General features: G+C 51.7%; 6 protein-coding genes across 6 annotated transcripts; 3 read left to right on the forward strand and 3 right to left on the reverse strand.

The window, feature by feature from the left end:
• The first annotated feature begins 117 nt into the window (after nucleotides 1–117).
• BJY04DRAFT_191830 (putative BAP31 domain protein) lies at nucleotides 118–1,590 on the forward strand. Its single transcript, XM_073711705.1, has 4 exons — nucleotides 118–378; nucleotides 508–642; nucleotides 689–792; nucleotides 854–1,590. Exons 1-4 carry the CDS (start codon nucleotides 358–360, stop codon nucleotides 1,239–1,241), a joined length of 648 nt encoding a protein of 215 aa, XP_073569983.1. The 5' UTR covers nucleotides 118–357; the 3' UTR covers nucleotides 1,242–1,590.
• Nucleotides 1,591–3,952: 2,362 nt separating this feature from the next.
• Nucleotides 3,953–4,252, reverse strand: BJY04DRAFT_219449 (uncharacterized protein; the record flags this gene model as incomplete). Its single annotated transcript, XM_073716596.1, has 1 exon — nucleotides 3,953–4,252. One exon carries the CDS (start codon nucleotides 4,250–4,252, stop codon nucleotides 3,953–3,955), a length of 300 nt encoding a protein of 99 aa, XP_073569984.1.
• A 3,390-nt stretch (nucleotides 4,253–7,642) lies between these two features.
• On the forward strand, nucleotides 7,643–8,117 carry BJY04DRAFT_191838 (uncharacterized protein). Its single transcript, XM_073711706.1, has one exon. It carries the CDS (start codon nucleotides 7,917–7,919, stop codon nucleotides 8,091–8,093), a length of 177 nt encoding a protein of 58 aa, XP_073569985.1. The 5' UTR covers nucleotides 7,643–7,916; the 3' UTR covers nucleotides 8,094–8,117.
• A 2,110-nt stretch (nucleotides 8,118–10,227) lies between these two features.
• On the forward strand, nucleotides 10,228–11,720 carry mdm12 (ERMES complex subunit MDM12). The gene has a single exon (XM_073711707.1). It carries the CDS (start codon nucleotides 10,262–10,264, stop codon nucleotides 11,528–11,530), a length of 1,269 nt encoding a protein of 422 aa, XP_073569986.1. The 5' UTR covers nucleotides 10,228–10,261; the 3' UTR covers nucleotides 11,531–11,720.
• Nucleotides 11,721–11,885: 165 nt separating this feature from the next.
• On the reverse strand, nucleotides 11,886–14,226 carry pdeA (3',5'-cyclic-nucleotide phosphodiesterase PDE1). The gene is made up of 2 exons (XM_073721127.1): nucleotides 13,716–14,226; nucleotides 11,886–13,629 (listed from the first exon to the last, which is right to left on the reverse strand). The coding sequence occupies exons 1-2, from the start codon at nucleotides 13,905–13,907 to the stop codon at nucleotides 12,241–12,243; spliced, it is 1,581 nt and encodes a 526-aa protein (XP_073569987.1). The 5' UTR covers nucleotides 13,908–14,226; the 3' UTR covers nucleotides 11,886–12,240.
• Nucleotides 14,227–14,790: 564 nt separating this feature from the next.
• On the reverse strand, nucleotides 14,791–16,936 carry BJY04DRAFT_191843 (amidase). The gene is made up of 3 exons (XM_073711708.1): nucleotides 16,725–16,936; nucleotides 16,072–16,661; nucleotides 14,791–16,007 (listed from the first exon to the last, which is right to left on the reverse strand). Exons 1-3 carry the CDS (start codon nucleotides 16,856–16,858, stop codon nucleotides 14,860–14,862), a joined length of 1,872 nt encoding a protein of 623 aa, XP_073569988.1. The 5' UTR covers nucleotides 16,859–16,936; the 3' UTR covers nucleotides 14,791–14,859.
• Between the last annotated feature and the right edge of the window lies 1 nt (nucleotide 16,937).

Consider the following 16,937-nt stretch of genomic DNA (forward strand, 5'->3'; position numbering starts at 1 on the left):
CTGTATACTTCGATGACACGTGCTCTGCGGCGTGGCCTCCTAATATCACGTGACTGGCTGCCAGCTTCCAGCATTTATGACGTCTTCTCAAGTCGGAACCTGCTAAAAGACCACCTCATCTCTCCCTCACCCAGCCGAGCAGTTCTCTCCTCGATTCATCACTGATTTTCTCTTAATATTTGCTCTACCAGTTGCCTTTTCTCATCTCAACTTGTTCTTAAGCCTCTGTGGCTGTCAAGACACCAATTCGCCTTTTGTTTACGTTTTCTGAGGTCCCCTCATCTTCCTGCCCGAGCTTTCTGCTTTATCAAAAATAACGAAGCTCTCCTCACTAGCAGCACCAACCAGAACAGCAAGATGACCCTCTATTACAGTCTTGTATGTGTGTCTAACAGATGCGTCTTGCATATTGCAGCCGATCTTCCGCGCTGCGCTTTCCAACAGCCTAGATCATCCTACATGCCACTCACGATCTAGAGTTTTGAAACTAATGCCTTCTGATGACAGGTCTTTTGCCTCCTCGTCTTCGAGATGGCGGTGTTCTTGGGTCTGATTGTGCCCCTTCCGTTCACCGTCAGGCGCAAGCTTTTCGCGTTCATCTCTGAGAGTCCTATAATAGCGAAGTTACAGTACGGGTTGAGGGTAGGCTTGGACACTCCCTACCAAGCATCGCGACTAACAGTGATAGATAACCTTTATATTTATCCTTATCCTGTTCATTGACAGTGTCAACCGGGTGTACCGGGTTCAGCTGGAGGTTGCTTCCTTCTCTAAGGAGGGCAACAACATGGGGTACGTACAAAATCATTCCATAATCGCTCATAGTGGCTGTATTCACTAATTGCTTTGTTAGCAGAGCGGCCGCACTCGGTACCGATCGCATGGAAGTCCAGGCACGCAGGTTCTATTCTCAGCGCAACATGTATCTCTGTGGTTTCACTCTCTTCCTGTCTCTCATCCTCAACCGCACCTACACCATGATTCTTGAAACTCTGCGTCTCGAGGACCGCGTCAAGCTTCTCGAGGGCAACAAGCAGGCTGGCGGCAAAGACTCTGCCCGTCTTGCGCAGGCCGGTGACATGGGCGAGATTGGCCGTCTGAAGAAGGAGCTTGAAGAGAAGGAGCGGGATATTGAGACCTTGAAGAAGCAGTGCGAGGGCCTGACCCGTGAATACCACAGCTTAGGTGACCAGGTGGCAGGCAGCAAGAGCGATGGCCCCGCTGGTAAGAAGGACAACTAAGTGTTGCTACTCGGTTCTCCGCGAGCCAGGGAGTGTCATCGTTGTTGCAGTCATGCACAACGAGTGAACAGCCCCTTTAAATTTCACCTGGCTCCGAGATATTGTGCTCATTGCAATTGAATCAGAGGCCTCGCTATGCTTCATGATTGTCTTAAATAGTCGATAAGGGTTGGACCTTGCTCATTTCGCGGCATTCTCGGGAAAAATGTTTTCTTGTTGCCTTACTCAGTGTGTTTAAAGTGGGAAGGGAGTCGAGAGTTTGTACATTGGGTGTACGTCTTGCTCGTTAGGTTGATATCATCTAGCATCTGAATTACTTCTACGAATAACAAACAGTCTATTCTACTGATTAGAACTACTTTCTAGTCCACAATGTAACAGACCATACCTACCATATCTTGTTCGGCCTTGCACAGTCAGTTCCGCGAACTGTCTTGGCTTCCGACCTCCTAAGGGAAGGGCGCGGAGGGAGTTCCTGCCAAGGGCGGAAGCAGAACTTTGTACGAAGTATTGAGGCGGAATCGATACGTCGGATAGATGAGATCGGTAGGTACTGATCTTTTTTTTTCCCCCCATTTGAGTCTTTCAACGTAAACTGTATAACCAAAAACATGGGTATAATTCAGGAGTTAGATTGTGGAGAAGAGGGGTATTACCCCGTAACGCTTGATAATCTGATTGCGAATCTGGTGGGGGTTGAATACACAAGGAGGTGTGGGGGAGCGTGCAGTGCGGATTGCGGACGCCAGCCGGGCTTCCAGCTCGCGAACGAGGGGGAGCGGGTGAGTGGCTTTGGTTAGCATGTATCATGTATGAGTCATGAGCTGAAGTGTGCCCCGACTCCCGAGACAGAATTCAGACCGGTGAACCTAGAGAGCAAAAAAAAAGCAGCTGATGAATATTGAATGGACAGTTCTTGTCCCACAGCAATTTCCACGGTTCGCTCCAAGCGCCAAGGCAGATCAAGGCTTAGTCCTCGTAAATGATCGACAGACTCAGCATGCATCGCCTCATCAGATGAGGAATCCGATTATCAAAATACATTTCTAAGATTATTGATCTTCTCAATATCGCGCCTCTGACGTGGAAGAGACCCTCCACAAAGCCAGCCACCCCCTCAGTGTCTGAGTACCCAGGCAGACAGGTAAGATAAGGTCAAGCAACACTGCAACGTACGTGATGAATGAGCATGAGGAAGCAAGGAGGCAGAGAGCGCATACCGTCCAGACGGAAGCCAAGAGAGCCAAGAAGAGATCCAATGCCTTCCTTGCGCTGAGGAGAGTCCAGACTCCCAAACATTCTCAGGTCTCAGAAATAATCAGAAATTAACCGAGCTTATAGTGTACAAATACGGGAAGATGTAAACAGCGGTACAGGCCCCCCCTCCCAAAAACCTTACCGTCACACAGGATGAAAACGGATAAAAAGCAACAAAACCTGGAGGAAGGGTCATATGATCACCCCACCCTTTTTGTTTCCTCCCCTCCACCACCAAGGAAAAAGCAAAAGCATAGCATTATTGTAATTTGTGGGAATCCAAGACGTCGGACGATAGGAAGCACAAATCCGGCCAAGAATTCCCTGTAACACGCCGGGAGTGGATGAGACCGCCGAGCGACGAACGAGGCTTGCAGCAGCATGTGGAATCATGGGTTGGAAATCGAATCCCGTCATATTGCCCTTACCCTTGCCCTTGCCATCGCGTTGCGTCGCCATCGGTAGATATCCACCCCACTAAGGAGTACGTATCCCAACGTCGGTTGTACACCAGTGAAATCCCCCAGGGGCGCAAGCTCGCAGCGCAAGTTGTTTCGGTTGGATAGAGACATCGCCGCGGGTCAGAATTGCTTTTTTACAAACGCTTGGAGGAATTGACCACCCGCTGAGACGGCTACTCGTGATTGGTGTAAGTCGGCTATTTGCGGTGGACACTGGGCTGATAGACTAGATGCCGGTGTGTTTTTCTGGGTAAGGGAAGCGCAGATTAGGTTTTATGCAGGACGATAACCTAAGATTTGATCCTTTGATTGCTGATATGGGGGATTTCTGCGGCCTGCCCCTCCTTCTCCTCGCCACATTCTTCCTCCGCTCGCAGGGGAGAGGAAGGTTGCGCGGGTGGGCTCATGCCCGGAGGAACGGGATACGTAGGCTCCAAGAATTCATACGGGGGTCTAGAATTCTGGCATCTTGCTTCTTTCTTGTGTAACTGAGATCTCAGATTACCTTTACCAGTCGGAGTCAGAAGTCTGGACCACTGCTGTAGATGTCTCTGGTCGCCGGTACTTTATTTACAGGGCCCGCCTTTCCGATTACAAAGGCGACTGTTGCTATCTTGCGGAACACTTTTAAGGGGCAAAGTCTCGACTATCATTGCTTGGCTGTGGAACAAGAGCTGCAAACTATCAGATTATCCATTGCATAGGTCTTGGCAAATATCAAGTTGTCCCTTGGCAGCTATCCTGCTGCCCCCCCTCGCTTCATCTCCTGTGGCCCTCCTTTCTTCCGGGGAGCGGGCATATGTTTAGTGGTATCATAGGCGTCATGCGGGTAAACGGTGTTGAGAACATGGGATTCGCCAGATGGCGACACAAAGAAATACAGAATAAAGCAATGAGAATTGAAAGGTTTCCGCCAGGTAGGACTTCGGAGTGGACGATATCGTGGCCAGCGCGATCCGGGAACTCTTAGGCGGCCAGCGTCGCTACCTGAGTCTACACACTGGGGATCGAGGGTCTGCGGGCGTCGTGGCCTAGGTAAAGGAAGCCACCAGGAAGGCGGGAGACAGTCCGGCGGATTTGTGCGGTGCTGTCGCTGGACGACTGGCTGTCGGACCGCTCACGAGCCAAAGAGGAAATGGTGCTCTCGGTTTCCATCTGCTCGTCGATAGGGGAAAGAGCAGGAGATTCGGTGGGAGACAGAACGAGGAACTTGTTCTCTTTGGCAACGCGGAGAGGAGCAGACTGGACAGGAGCCAGGACGAGGAACTTGTGGGTGGCAGTGTAGGTATACATGGTGTTCGGTTATTCGCGGTTGAAGGTAGCGTGGTAACTTTGATTTGGAGGGGGAAGAGCTTCGAGAGTTTAGCAAAGGAGAGGAGAGTTCTTGAGATGAGCTTGGTGAGTTGAAGACGTTTCCAGCCGGTCGGAGTCGCCCTCTTTATACATGTGCAGGAAGCAGCCAAGAGTCATCATGTTCAAGAGGGGTCACCGAGCTTTGTCGATCCAGCGCGGAATCGATTGCCCGCTCGGTCAAGCATTCATCATGATTATCCCATGTCCAAAGGTGGACCGATCATCAAACACGCTGTAATCCATATTTCACATGCCTAGACCGGTATTATTAGGAACCAAAGGGCTTGAAAACGTCATTCTCGACAGCCCCCTGTCCCAACTCAGGGCTTGGCTTTAACCGATCCGCTTTCCACCGCGAAAGTGCGTACCCCACCATACCGGGGTGGTGTATCAGCTTGCGCAGACCCTGGTGTTGCCCCTGTGTTACGATTGGGCGTCGGCGCCGGTGGGATTTCCTCCATATTGCGGCCTCAAATAAGCACAAGCACCTGGACCGACGCATTCCCGAAACCCTGCCTCGGATGATCAGCAACCAGGAAGTGTAGCCAAGAAACGTGCCCTGACTATTGATCTGGATTGAGCGTGCGGTCGTGGGGTTGTTCTCCGCTGCAGAAAGCGCCGTGTAACCCCTTGAATGCTCTCGCCTCAGTTTCTTCACATTCTTCTGTGGCCGAACCAGTCCACATGACCTGATTTATTGTTTGGCCGTCGCTTGGCTGCAGGCGATCTCGCGCAGTCGGTAATGTTATCCACTACTCAAGCCCCCTTTCCAGATCATGCGTGCAATGCATAGTTTTAGCGGGACGCGGGCGAGGTAAGGAATAGTAGATAAGCATAGATTAGCACAGATCCCAGGAGAACCTTCCGGGGCGTATCTGGGGCCGGTTTCCGCCCTTTGTTCGGAATCAGCAACAATGGGGAGATCGTGCTCGGGAATCGGACGCGAAGGGGCAGATGCTGCTCTTTCGAACAATAAAGTCTCCTCCTTCAAGAGTCAAGCGTCGAAAGGATAGAGTCGAATCTCGAGAAAGGAAGAGAGGCGGAGGTGTGAAGAATTCAGATGGGCGGCTGCGACCTTTGTGTGAACAGACAGGCGGAGTCACGTGGCCTGAGGCTCCTGCGGTGTCATCGACCAACTCCAGGCAAGGCGTTCTCGTCCACTGCAGGCTGCTTCGTCAAAGATTCAACGAACACCTATGGTTACCTGATCTTCGAGGCACCGAAGCCAACGGCGGCTACGGAGTTGCTGTGCCGCCGGCAATCAACCTGTCGATTGTCGCTGTTTTAGCGCCTCCGCCCACTGTGCCGTCTCGCCTCTGTCACTTTACTCCGCGGTGCTCAACCGAGGAGTCATAGGGTGAAGAATGCCTGAGCAACAAAAAACGCCTCAGCAGTCGCGCCGATACCTTCTCCCAAGTGATCAATTTCCTTCTCCAGAAACTCATCATTGTCCGTGTCTCATTGTTTGTGAAGAAGTCCGAAAATCCATAGGCCGAGAGTGCACCAATGCGAACACACTAAGTTAGCGAGTATGAACTGTGCCTGCATCACACTTACCAACATCTGCAATGCGATCTGGAGCTCGTGAAGCTCTGCAACTGTGCAACTGTCCATTTACTCATTTCGAGATAGTTTCTTTTCCAGGCTCCTTCCTTTATAGTAAGGGCTGTGAGATTCCGACTGAGAGAATCGGCACAGCAAGACAAAGGTGGGGAAGCAGAATGAGGCTTGCAGATATCACCAACTGCGTCAAGTACTGAATGCTTCATACATTGGTCGGTCAGATGAAGCAGGTCTGCACTGTTTGTGATGACAATGTGATTCTCGCAGATTCGTCTCCTTAGCCTCCCGGCCTCGCCGTAAGGAACCCGCAATGTCCGCGTGTTGGATCGAGGGACGTATAGTTTTTGCGATATATGCGGGACGCCAAAACGTCAAGGAGCTGCGGCACCCCCTGGATGGCACGGGTGCCTCACGAGCCGAGTGCTGCCGTCGTGAGCAACTACATGTGAACTAACGCGATGCTTAGGAGGCGGCTTCGGAATTTTGATATTGAGGTGACCATATCAGAAGATTTGACCCTACCCTTGCTGCACTGTCACCCGCTCTCGCCGGATGCCAAGTCCTCATGACGAGGAAAGTATCATGGCCAGTGTAGGTCACAATAAGAATGATCGGTTGATTACCTGGCGCTGCCTGATGTTCGTCAGATGCTCGGGTTAGGGCAGTAGCCGGACTGCGGCATGACCTTGGACACTGATAGAGCTGTTGGCTCTATACGAGGACTGATTCGATACCGGAAGTGTTGGCTTTTTCTTATTTTTCAAATCCCCCCCCTACAAACTGCATTCGTGACTGGCTCACTCGAACAGCACATTGTCTTCAACATGATGTCAAGCCTCTTTATGATGCAGCCTGGGTTTAATGAAGCTCAAGAGCAAGGATCCGGTTTAATCCTGCCGATGACCAGACCAGTACCTTTCTCCCCATTTACTTTACAAGGCAAGATGTTCCTCTTAGGCAGACCCGGGTTGCCTCCGCCTGCACAGATGATCCGCATAACCGCCAGTCTCTCTAGATGTTGGAGTGCCGGATGCAGTAGTCCCCGAGGAGCTTCGATTTGTGGATAGAATCATTCGTTGAGACGACTCTATTCGGGTGTGATGTACGCTCAATCACCAACCCCTATGCCTATTAGGTCTTGAGGTTGTCTGGGGAGAAGGAGAAACTAGGAAGAGAAAGAAGAGCATGCATGCATGCATCAGTAGTTGCCGTTCGCTTTCATTTACCTACAATCTTCGTCTTCTTTCTCTTTCCAAACGTTTTATTTTATTTTATTATTTTTATTTTATTTCACCCCATATGTCTTACTCTTTGATGCACTCATATCCACTCCTGTTGCTTCTTTTTGTTGTGCCTATCGAGGGTGTTTTTGCGGCGCAGTCATCGAGGGAGCCCTGCTCTATGACTGAGATTCCACCAGCTCGGGCGTCGTGAACTATTTAAGATCCTCACCACCCATCGAGTTGTCCGGAACATCATCAACAATTCCATCATCGGCTTCCTCCAAGAAACTTCCATCAGACTCAACCATCAGCCTTCTTATTGCTCTCGAGCTGTCCAGGATCTATCTCGAACCCAAATCACTTTTCTCCAATCCCCCCTCTTGAAGATCACCGAGATGTGCTCTCAATACTTCTACAAGTACGACTGCGGTTGCACGCACCCGGAGGGAGATGTGGTCTATTGCGCTAAGCGAGGCACATCTTGCACTGGCGTGCGCCAGCAAGTCCGCCGACGACAGGGTTACAACTGCCCTCAGCACGGCGGCTAGTTACTGTATAGCGTGAGGGTGAGTGGAAATCAATCGAGAACTTCTCGAACCAGTCATGAAACAACTCTGGCCCAAAACCGCTATCTAACGAGTACACCCTTTAGGGAACGAATCGTCCGTCCGCCGCTCAAATGCAACCGATTATCGTGATGATTCCGATGAATGAAGTGGCCCGGACCAGCCAGCTCGACAACTCTCTTGACCGCTCCGTTGACGTGTTCTATCTGAAAGTTTGAGTTGAATTTGAAAGAGAAGGAGAAGGGGTGAGAGATGAGAGAACGAAATCCAGTTTCTATGCTTCTGATTTATCTTGCTTGTCTATACTTTGATTTCTTGCTCGTGCTTCTGTGGCCGATTTTGTCCTTCCTTTTCTGCTTCGGTGGCTTTTTCCCATGGGCTTGTGGCATAGTCTGGTTTTTTCTGTACTTTTGTGCTGCAGTCTGCTAAGCTACTACTTCTGACACTACCACAATCTTTGATTATGTTTTACACTCAACTTCACGAGAGACCACGTCCTCTACTGTAGCAGGTGCAGGCAGATCCTAGGCAATTCCCACTCTCTCGCTTGCCCAGTGCCCGCGGCCTACGGAGTCGGAGTAGGAATCTGCAGGGATGAGACGCAAGGACAAGGAACTACAGAGTGCATGGGACAGCCACAGCGCCGCAAGAATAATTCAGGTATTATTCAAGTCGGTGTTCAGAGCACCGGGCACCCCGGTCTCCAACCCAGGATGGCAGGTCATCGAGTCCCTCCCAGAATCCCAGCATCCCAGCATCCCTGTCGGAAAGCAGTCTCGGCCGGTTCTGCCTGGGAACTGCGTGGACTGTTCCTGCCGGTTCTAGGAGAATTTCGTCAACGGCCAGGATCTCTTCCTAGTGTGAGTTTCAGCAGTCTAGTGATAAGTCTAATGTTGCCTCATCACATTCCTTCCTAGATCGGCTTACTCGGATAGGTCTAGTGGGGGAGAGAAGCCCATCAATGATCTTGAGACAAGACCGGGCCTCGATGAACGGAAGAGAGAGCCTGTGAAGCGGATTTGCCGAGAGAAAAGGTGGTTTTTGCCTCTCTGGGTCGGACAGTCTAACCGCCTCACTTTGCACCGGGTGTAGGTGATTTCGCGTACCTTGGAGGGAATGGTATTGGCGTGTGCGCAGAAGCAGAGCCAGTCTGTGTGCAAGAGGGGGGAAGAAAGCTTCTTATTCGTTTAGTTTTCTTCCGTGGTCAGCTATGATTAGCACCATACATCGCAGGTGCACTAGCACCGCAGACACCTCTCATCATCTGATGTGAAGCGTCGAATCAGAGAGAGGATCGCAGGCGTGTATGGGGTTATTCGGTGGCGATCGAGGCACACTGGAGTCATTGGAGACGCGGGAGAGGGGGAAACAAGGCTAGCGGGTACGGAACTGAGTGTGAAGAGAGCAAACTAGTGTTGACTGCTGAGGCGGCGCGTAAATGAAGGTTCATTTCCGAGATGCCCTAATGAGGGCTGTAACCTGATGAGTGAGACCATTTTAAATAATGGTCCTTGATATTTAGCTGGGGGGTTGTCCATGGATCCTGGCGCGGAGTCAGTTCGCTGCGCATGGTCGGATGTTCGGTGACAGTGCCGCAGGGTCGAGAGTCGAGACCAGCGAGTCAACGACGAAATTGGGGGTTAGCGAGGGCCGATTTGCGAGTGTCATCAAAGAACTTCCGCGGGTTGTGGCGCCCCTTCCTGACGCCAAGAGGTTTATCACAGTCCTTAGGCTCAAAATAAAAGGAATGCGGAGAGACCGGCATGTCTCAAACTCCACAGACAGATAGGAGCAAGAGTCTCTGCTGTCATGGAGAGCCAGTCAGACGAAATATAAACCAGGATCAGGGGGGGGGATGGAAAGCTAATGAAAGATGAAGGTGAAAAGGCGGGCGAATATCCACCCGTTCATCCTTTGCAAGTTTGCAACAGCAAGAAAACAATGCGAAAGACCAATTACGATAGCAAGATCCAGAGCTGGAGTGTTGGGTCGATCTCAGGGCCACCGAAATGCGGATATCTGGTGGCCAGAACCATGGTAGCAGCTGGTGCCATTGCAAATCTCATGGCCGGCAGCGGCGCAGCCCCTGGATCATGATGGATGATGGGGGATTATTGACTCGTGGACTCACGGGAAGCCAGTCAAGGCAGCCGTTCTGGGAAATGCTCTGCGCGGAAGCTGAGGGTCTTGTTCCGCCTTGAAATCGCGCAGCTAAATAAATAGGAGCGGGAGGAAACGAGGCAGGCAGCGAAGTCGCCGTCCCAGAGCTCTGGGTCCGACCCCGTGGGTAAACCTAAAGCGGCGTAAAAACCGGTTGCAGAGCTGGACGCTGCACAAAGGCCTTGCTGAGCAAAAGGGCAGGCATCCACGAGGCCAGTTCCCGCAGGGAAGAATGGAGTCAAAGACTGTTGTTGATGGGGACGATGCACGTTGGAAGTTGAGGCTGCTGAACCTGCACCTGATCGGATCGCTGGATGGTCATTGCGGAGTCATGTGACCTGCACCCCATGCGCTCATCGCTTCTTCTGTTCTTCCCTGGACGCGCTCCTGTTCGCCAGCATTATTCTCATTCCCTTCCCTGACTTTCACCACATGTGATGTCCATCGAAGTCGATTGGGGTACTGCTACCTCTGGTCCGGATGGTGAGGCTCTAGCAGAGCGAATCCGCTCCTTCATCCACGACAAATTCCAGCAAGTGCCCCTCCCGCGATTCATCCGCTCCGTCCACGTCCATTCCTTCGAATTCGGCACAATTGCCCCCGATCTAGAGATCAAGGACTTTTGCGAGCCCTTCGCCGACTTCTACGAAGATGACGACTCCGATGCCACCTCCGAGATCTCCGAAGAGCTCCAACACCCGATGCACGACAACCCGTGGGACCGAACACAGCCTGAGCTGAATGAGCCATACCGAGAAGATATACCGATAAGCGGGCATCATCCGCTCCGAGATCCCTTCAATGCGGAATCTCACCAACACTCCTCGCCCTTACGTTCCCCGATAGCTTTGGGCGACCACCTCAATCCGCACTTCCTCCCTCGCGCCGGCACCCCGGGCATTCCCGGCGGAACCTCGACACTAGGTTATCACCTTATGTCCCTAGGAGGCCTGTCAGGCACGCAAACACCTCTGGCTGCCGTCGCCGGTGGCTCTCCATTCAACAACTGGACGGATGGGAGAAGCGAAAGCCGCCCCTCGCCGCACCACCGTGCCGACGCTGACATAGACTCGAGCAACCCGACGTCTCGGCCATCCACAGCAAGCTCGCACCCGACAGGCTCAAACAAGAACAGCGGAGATGCTGCCTCCCACCCTGACGAACATCAACACCTCACCGAAGACCCTACCTCAGCAAATTCACTCCACCCCCCGCCACGCATGCGGGAACGCCGACCCGAAGACTTCCAGATCCTCTGCCACGCCAAATATGCCGGCAATATTAAATTATCTCTGACAGCCGAGATTCTGCTTGACTACCCCATGCCAAGCTTTGTGGGGCTTCCTCTCAAACTTAACGTTACTGGCATCACATTTGACGGCGTTGCTGTGATAGCATACATCCGTAAACGTGTGCACTTCTGCTTCTTGTCGCCGGAAGACGCGGATGCCCTTGTTGGGCCTGATCCTACTCCCGCTGCTAGCCAGCAGGAGCCTGGCAAAGGCAGTAGTGGGAACCCAGATCCTAAACAAAAAGGTCTCGGACTTTTACAGGAGATCAGAGTTGAGAGTGAAATAGGCCGCAAGGAGGACGGGAAACAGGTCCTCAAGAATGTCGGCAAAGTCGAGCGATTTGTCCTTGCCCAGGTCCGACGGATATTCGAAGAAGAGCTTGTGTATCCGAGCTTTTATACTTTTCTTATTTAGATACCACCACTTTTCGGAACTCCGATCCGCTGAAATCAATAAGCTTCGATTTATCTTCGTCATTAACATCACTCATGCAACTCAATTTCGCCGTAATTGATCTACAGCACAGCTATCATTGGTCCACTTGTATACCCATGAAGAGCGCCTCATAACCCCAAGGAAGCCCCTTTTGATCCGCAAAATTTAGTTCTCCAAAAGGAAAAAGCAACATCTTGGTAGAAATGAAACCTCTTTTCGCAGGGAGCTCAGGGAGAAGCCATCACAACGATTAGATGAGACCTACCTGACGCACAGGGCTATATTTGTGCTGGAGACGGAAGGAATGATATCAGACCAAACGGAGTATCGCTCCTGAGGGGACGCCTTTTCAACAAAAGAAGTGAAAGCGCAAGTTGACCCATGGCTTACTTAGGACAAATATCGCTATCCAAAACCACTAATGGAGCCTTAGACCGTTGATTTGCGCGCAGTCTGCACACATGACTGAGTCTGAAGACCAGACTACGTTGGGGGTGATCATGGTTGAAGAAATATCATTTGTCTCATAATGCGGTTGGAGATAGATATACTTGGGTCGGCAACCCTACTACTCAGGAAACTAACGAACAGGGGTAATAATACATCCTGGACTATGCCAGGCTTCGACTTTATACAGTAAAGAACGCTCGGTGAAAAGATACAAAGTACTCAAGCTCAGAGCGAGATAATCAGAGGATAATCGTTTCGCCACGTCTGGGGACATGAAACTCACAACCTAATCCGATTGCTTCCCCTTGCTCAACCAGCTCTTGCAATATTTGCTCCCGTGGATCCGGCCCATCGGAGAGGGTCTCCTTCACGTGAATCACGAAGATGGGTAGGCCTGCTAAGGGCTTCTCGTTGACGGCCGTAAAGTCAGACAACGCTCGATGGGCAGAAGGACGCCGGGAGACGGTTACCAAAGCTCCTGACTCGGTCAAATCACGGGTGTCAGCCTCGTCGGACGTGCCTCTCGATGAAGCGCGTCTGGTGTAAGCCAAAGAGCCGGCTTTGCTTGAGGCAGATACCCGTTTTGTCTTTGGGCTCAAGGACGAGTCCGAAACTAAATCGGAGTTGTGCTCGCGTTTGCGTTTTGCAGTCGACAATGCCGTTGCGAACTTTAGGCCCTTTGATTCAGCAACGAGCTGGCCGAGTACGCTCAGTTCTTGGATCAAATGTCGCGGACAGAGATGGCCGAAAAGCTGGTCATCATCGGTTTCATCACTGTAGGAACACTCTATAAAGATGGCACGGAGTCGACGATCAACCACTCTGGTTGCCGCCATTTCCCACACCCGTCTGTTGCGAGGCTCTTTGGATATTGAATCAGCTTCAACGTCACCAAATATGACAACTTCAGCTCCGGTCTGCTGATCCCGGAGAAAGAATGCGGAACTCTCGGCGGTGTTATACGTTTGCTCTCTATAGGGCGAGCGTGGAGTGGATTGTGAGCCAGACCTATCTCCTGGGAAGCATACGCTGCTTGCTCGTCGTAGCTCTGCCGTTGGGGCGCCACGTCCATGGCTGACACCGAGGCATTGAGCCAGCAGCCCATCACAAACTGTTACATAGCCCTTCAACTGACCGCTGCCCATCGAAGTATTTCCCCCTTCCAGGAGGCGGTTGTATGCAATAAGACCTGCGCCCTGATCCTCATTAGAAAGATTTGGCCAGATCACACCGTTGAAAACGTGGGTCTTCAGAGCATCTATCACCGAAGGTAACCCTGTAACTATCTTTGGAGCATGTCCTCGCTCCAAAAGCGGGGTATTGATGGCCAGCGCTGACACATGGTCTATATGGGGATGTGTGATCAAAACGGATCCGATGATCTTCTGAAAGATGTAGGCTGCATTTGCTGTATCGCGATCGTGGGGTAGGCGTAGTCCAGCAAAAAAGCCGGACTTTGGGATACCGTCTTGGGAGCCGTTTTCCTCGGTCCTGCTCAGAACGTTGATAATCCCGCATACCAAAGTCCCTGCGTCCACTGCAATCACACAATTCGGAGCCCAATCAACGGCAAGCGATTTGACCAAAAGGCTGGTTACTCTATCTTCGCGCGGACCTCCCGTTGGCCCCTGAAGGACCGTCAGCATACTCTCAATAATTAGGATCCTGCATGTTTGCAGCAGGACGGGCCCCGCCAAAAGCACAAGCCACTTACCAAAACAACAATCTGAAGGGCCGGACTTTCCTCACTGATATCGGAACGCTGATCTTTCTGGGTCAGAGCTTCCTTTGTGTATGGAATACTATCTTCGGGCAAAGGTTCTTTGGCAGGCGAAGCATTATCCTTGGGCTGACCTGCTTTAGAGGCAGACAGTCTTGCAGAGGTCTTCTTCTTTGCCGGACTCATGATCGTGGTGCTGTCGACTTTTCTCGAATTTCCTCCTTCTGCTCTTGCAGACCGGCGGCGGAACGCCGCTTATGCGCGCTTTACTGCGGGAAGTTGGCGATGGTCCTGGATACTGGGATCTCAGGAGATGATGAGCCTTTTGAAAAGATCCTCGAAGCTTGCAAGGTGATAGACAGGTAAGCTGACCCTAATCCGGCAGAACGACCAATGAGGTCGATGTAGGGTTGCCAGGTCTTGAGTCGTATAGAGGAGGTATTGCTGATGGAAGAAATTAATAAATGCTTGTTCAACCGAGGATCAAAAGGCAGGCGAGTATATGTCGCACAAGTAAAGTTGGCTTCAGGAAGTACCTACTAGATAGATGAACAGCGACCCAAGGGAGCATGAAGTGAGACACGCTACCTATACTCTGCAGGTGGCTGGCTAGATGTAGATCTGAAACCGATGCGGGCGGGGCCACTAACACGCCACCAATAGTCGATAAACCTTTGTAGACAATGAGATTGTATTGAGTCCAGAGCAAATTCGAGGAGATGTTGGCGGAAGGAAAGAGAAGGAAAGCTTGATGGATGGGAGAGCTCAGGTGCAGGAGCAGGAGCGAGAGGGAGAGGGAGAAAGAGAGAGATTGGGGAAAGAGAGAGGCTGGTTGGTGTCAATGAATGAATGAATAAATGTCGAGTCTGGGCGTCGAGAGTAGCGCCTTGTTCGTGTTCTTGTTCTTTCAAATGACTCGCCATCCCCTCATCCCTCAGCATGCTATAAACACATGACTGTCGAATCTGGCATATTCTCGATCCCAGGTGTCAGGAATTAAATCCATCTTTCCGGGCGCTGTGGCCTGTGGAACCCGTGCCCGCCACTTTGAGACTACGACACAACAACCATGCTTGTATACAGTTCATTCTGTTTCGAATCATAGAAAATACAGGGTATAAAAAGACACAATCACTACTCAAGCCGTAGCACCCGCCTTCTTGGCACTCTCGATAACATCCTCCCAAACCGCCTCTGCACCACGCGGAATCGTCAAGCCCGTCGCCTGCTCAGCTCGTCCTTCTGCTACAGTCTCATCCCCATCCGGAAGATCTAAGATGCCCTCTCCATCTCTTGCAAATGCAATGAGATCCTCCTCACTTCCCCACTCGCCCATTGCCATTAGGCCAACCGGCACTCGATGCCCATTGTCTATAGCATACCCTCCGGGGCAGGAGATGGCGGGGCAGCCTGTAAAGTTGGCAAGCCAGACATACTCCATATTCCTCACGGAAGACTTTCCATCCGAAACCCCGCGCGCAAGATCTGCGTCGCCGCCTGCGATCTTCCAGCCCGGAATTGGGGACGTCGGTGTGAATATCAGCAGACCCGGGTGTTTTTTGAACAAGTGCGCCAGATGCGACATAAGGAGGGATCGCAAACGTTGTGCGGCGACGAAATCCTGGCCAGAAACCTGGTTCATCCCCATTGCAACCATGACTTTATTAGGAGCTGTTAGGTGTGGGATCTGGGACTGGGAGATACCCGAGGCGATTTCAGCCAATATAGTTATTACGTGGGCTCGGGCACCTTCGGGGATGTAGGGGATTGAGATTTCGAGAACTGTGTATTTCTTCTTATCGCGGAGGTAGGTCAAGGCTTTGTCAAACGTTGAGCGGACGGCGGGCTCGGCACGGTCAAGCCAGGCGGAAACTATACCGATCGTTTTGTCGGTATGGGATATTGGTACCCTGTGTGAAATCTCGGACAAGGGGGACGGGAAGGATGCGGATTGGGGGTCTGAGGATGCGGGTGCTGGGGTCGCCATGACTCTGTAGGCTAAAGCCAGATCATCAATGTTTGAGGCTATAGGACCAAGTACACCGACTGTAGTAGCCAGGCCTACGGTGGGGAAGCCACTGACGCGGCTGTGGGAGGGCTTGAGACCCCAAACACCGCAGAAGGAAGACGGGATACGGATTGAACCACCGCCGTCAGCACCAAGGGCGATGGGAACGAGACCTGCGCCGACAGCGTAGCCAGAGCCGCCGGAAGAGCCGCCGCAGTAGTATTCGGGGTTATGCGGGTTTTTCGGCGTGCCGAAGTTCGGATTATTGTTTGTTGTGTCTGTTATGAGAGGAATAATTAGTCAATCATGACGAGAAGACGAGCGTGCTTATCGCAGACATACCCAAGCCCAGCTCATGCATTGTGGATTTTGCTATAATTATGGCACCCTCCTCCTCCCATTTCTTGACACACCAAGATGTAGAGCCAGCGTGTTCGCCTGTGAAATCCAGCTTTGTCCCCAGAGTCCGGCGGTACCCTTCAATATGGACTTCATCCTTGACCGTAACGGGAATACCATCGAGGGGGCCCAGAGGTTTGCCATTCTTATATCGCTGTGTAGAGGCCACGGCTGCAGCGCGAGCTTTCTCAACCGCGCATTCAACGAACGCAACTGAATGTTTCCCCGGCGGTTTGGTATCGCGACGGATCACGGAGAGGAGAGCATCGACTACAGCCGTAGGGGTCAAGTTTCCAGACTGGTAGAGAGCGCGATAATCGGCCGAAGTGTAGTAACCCTTATTTCCACGTCTTCTAGATTCTGGAACGGGAACACATATCCTAGGGTTTTCCATATACTGCTCACTGCCATAAACGGGGACAACGGTCGGATCGTAGCGGGCGACATATTGGTCTAAGTCGGGGATCTTGCGGACCACGTCAAAGCCAGCGTCGCGCCAGAGATAACTCTGAATAAATCCAATATTGGAAATCCTAGACACACAAAACTGTTATTATCAACAGATAGTCACTCTGTGGTCCTTGCGGGCTGCTTACAGCGAAGCTCCGATTGCCAGTGGTAATCCCCGGAAGACGGGGATGGACTGATCTTCATTGTTGTAGGGAACCGAGGGGCCTTCACGAATTGCAGGATAATTAAGGAAAGATGCTGGCCCGTGACCAGCCGTCATATTTGCAGATTTGATGCAATTGAGAGTGCTGTGGGCGGATCGAGACTACAAAACTGCCCAGGGTGAGCAGGAGCTGAGA

The sequence above is a fragment of the Aspergillus karnatakaensis genome (genome assembly GCF_047715665.1).
Source record: "Aspergillus karnatakaensis strain CBS 102800 unplaced genomic scaffold BJY04scaffold_32, whole genome shotgun sequence".
Classification (NCBI taxonomy): domain Eukaryota; kingdom Fungi; phylum Ascomycota; class Eurotiomycetes; order Eurotiales; family Aspergillaceae; genus Aspergillus; species Aspergillus karnatakaensis.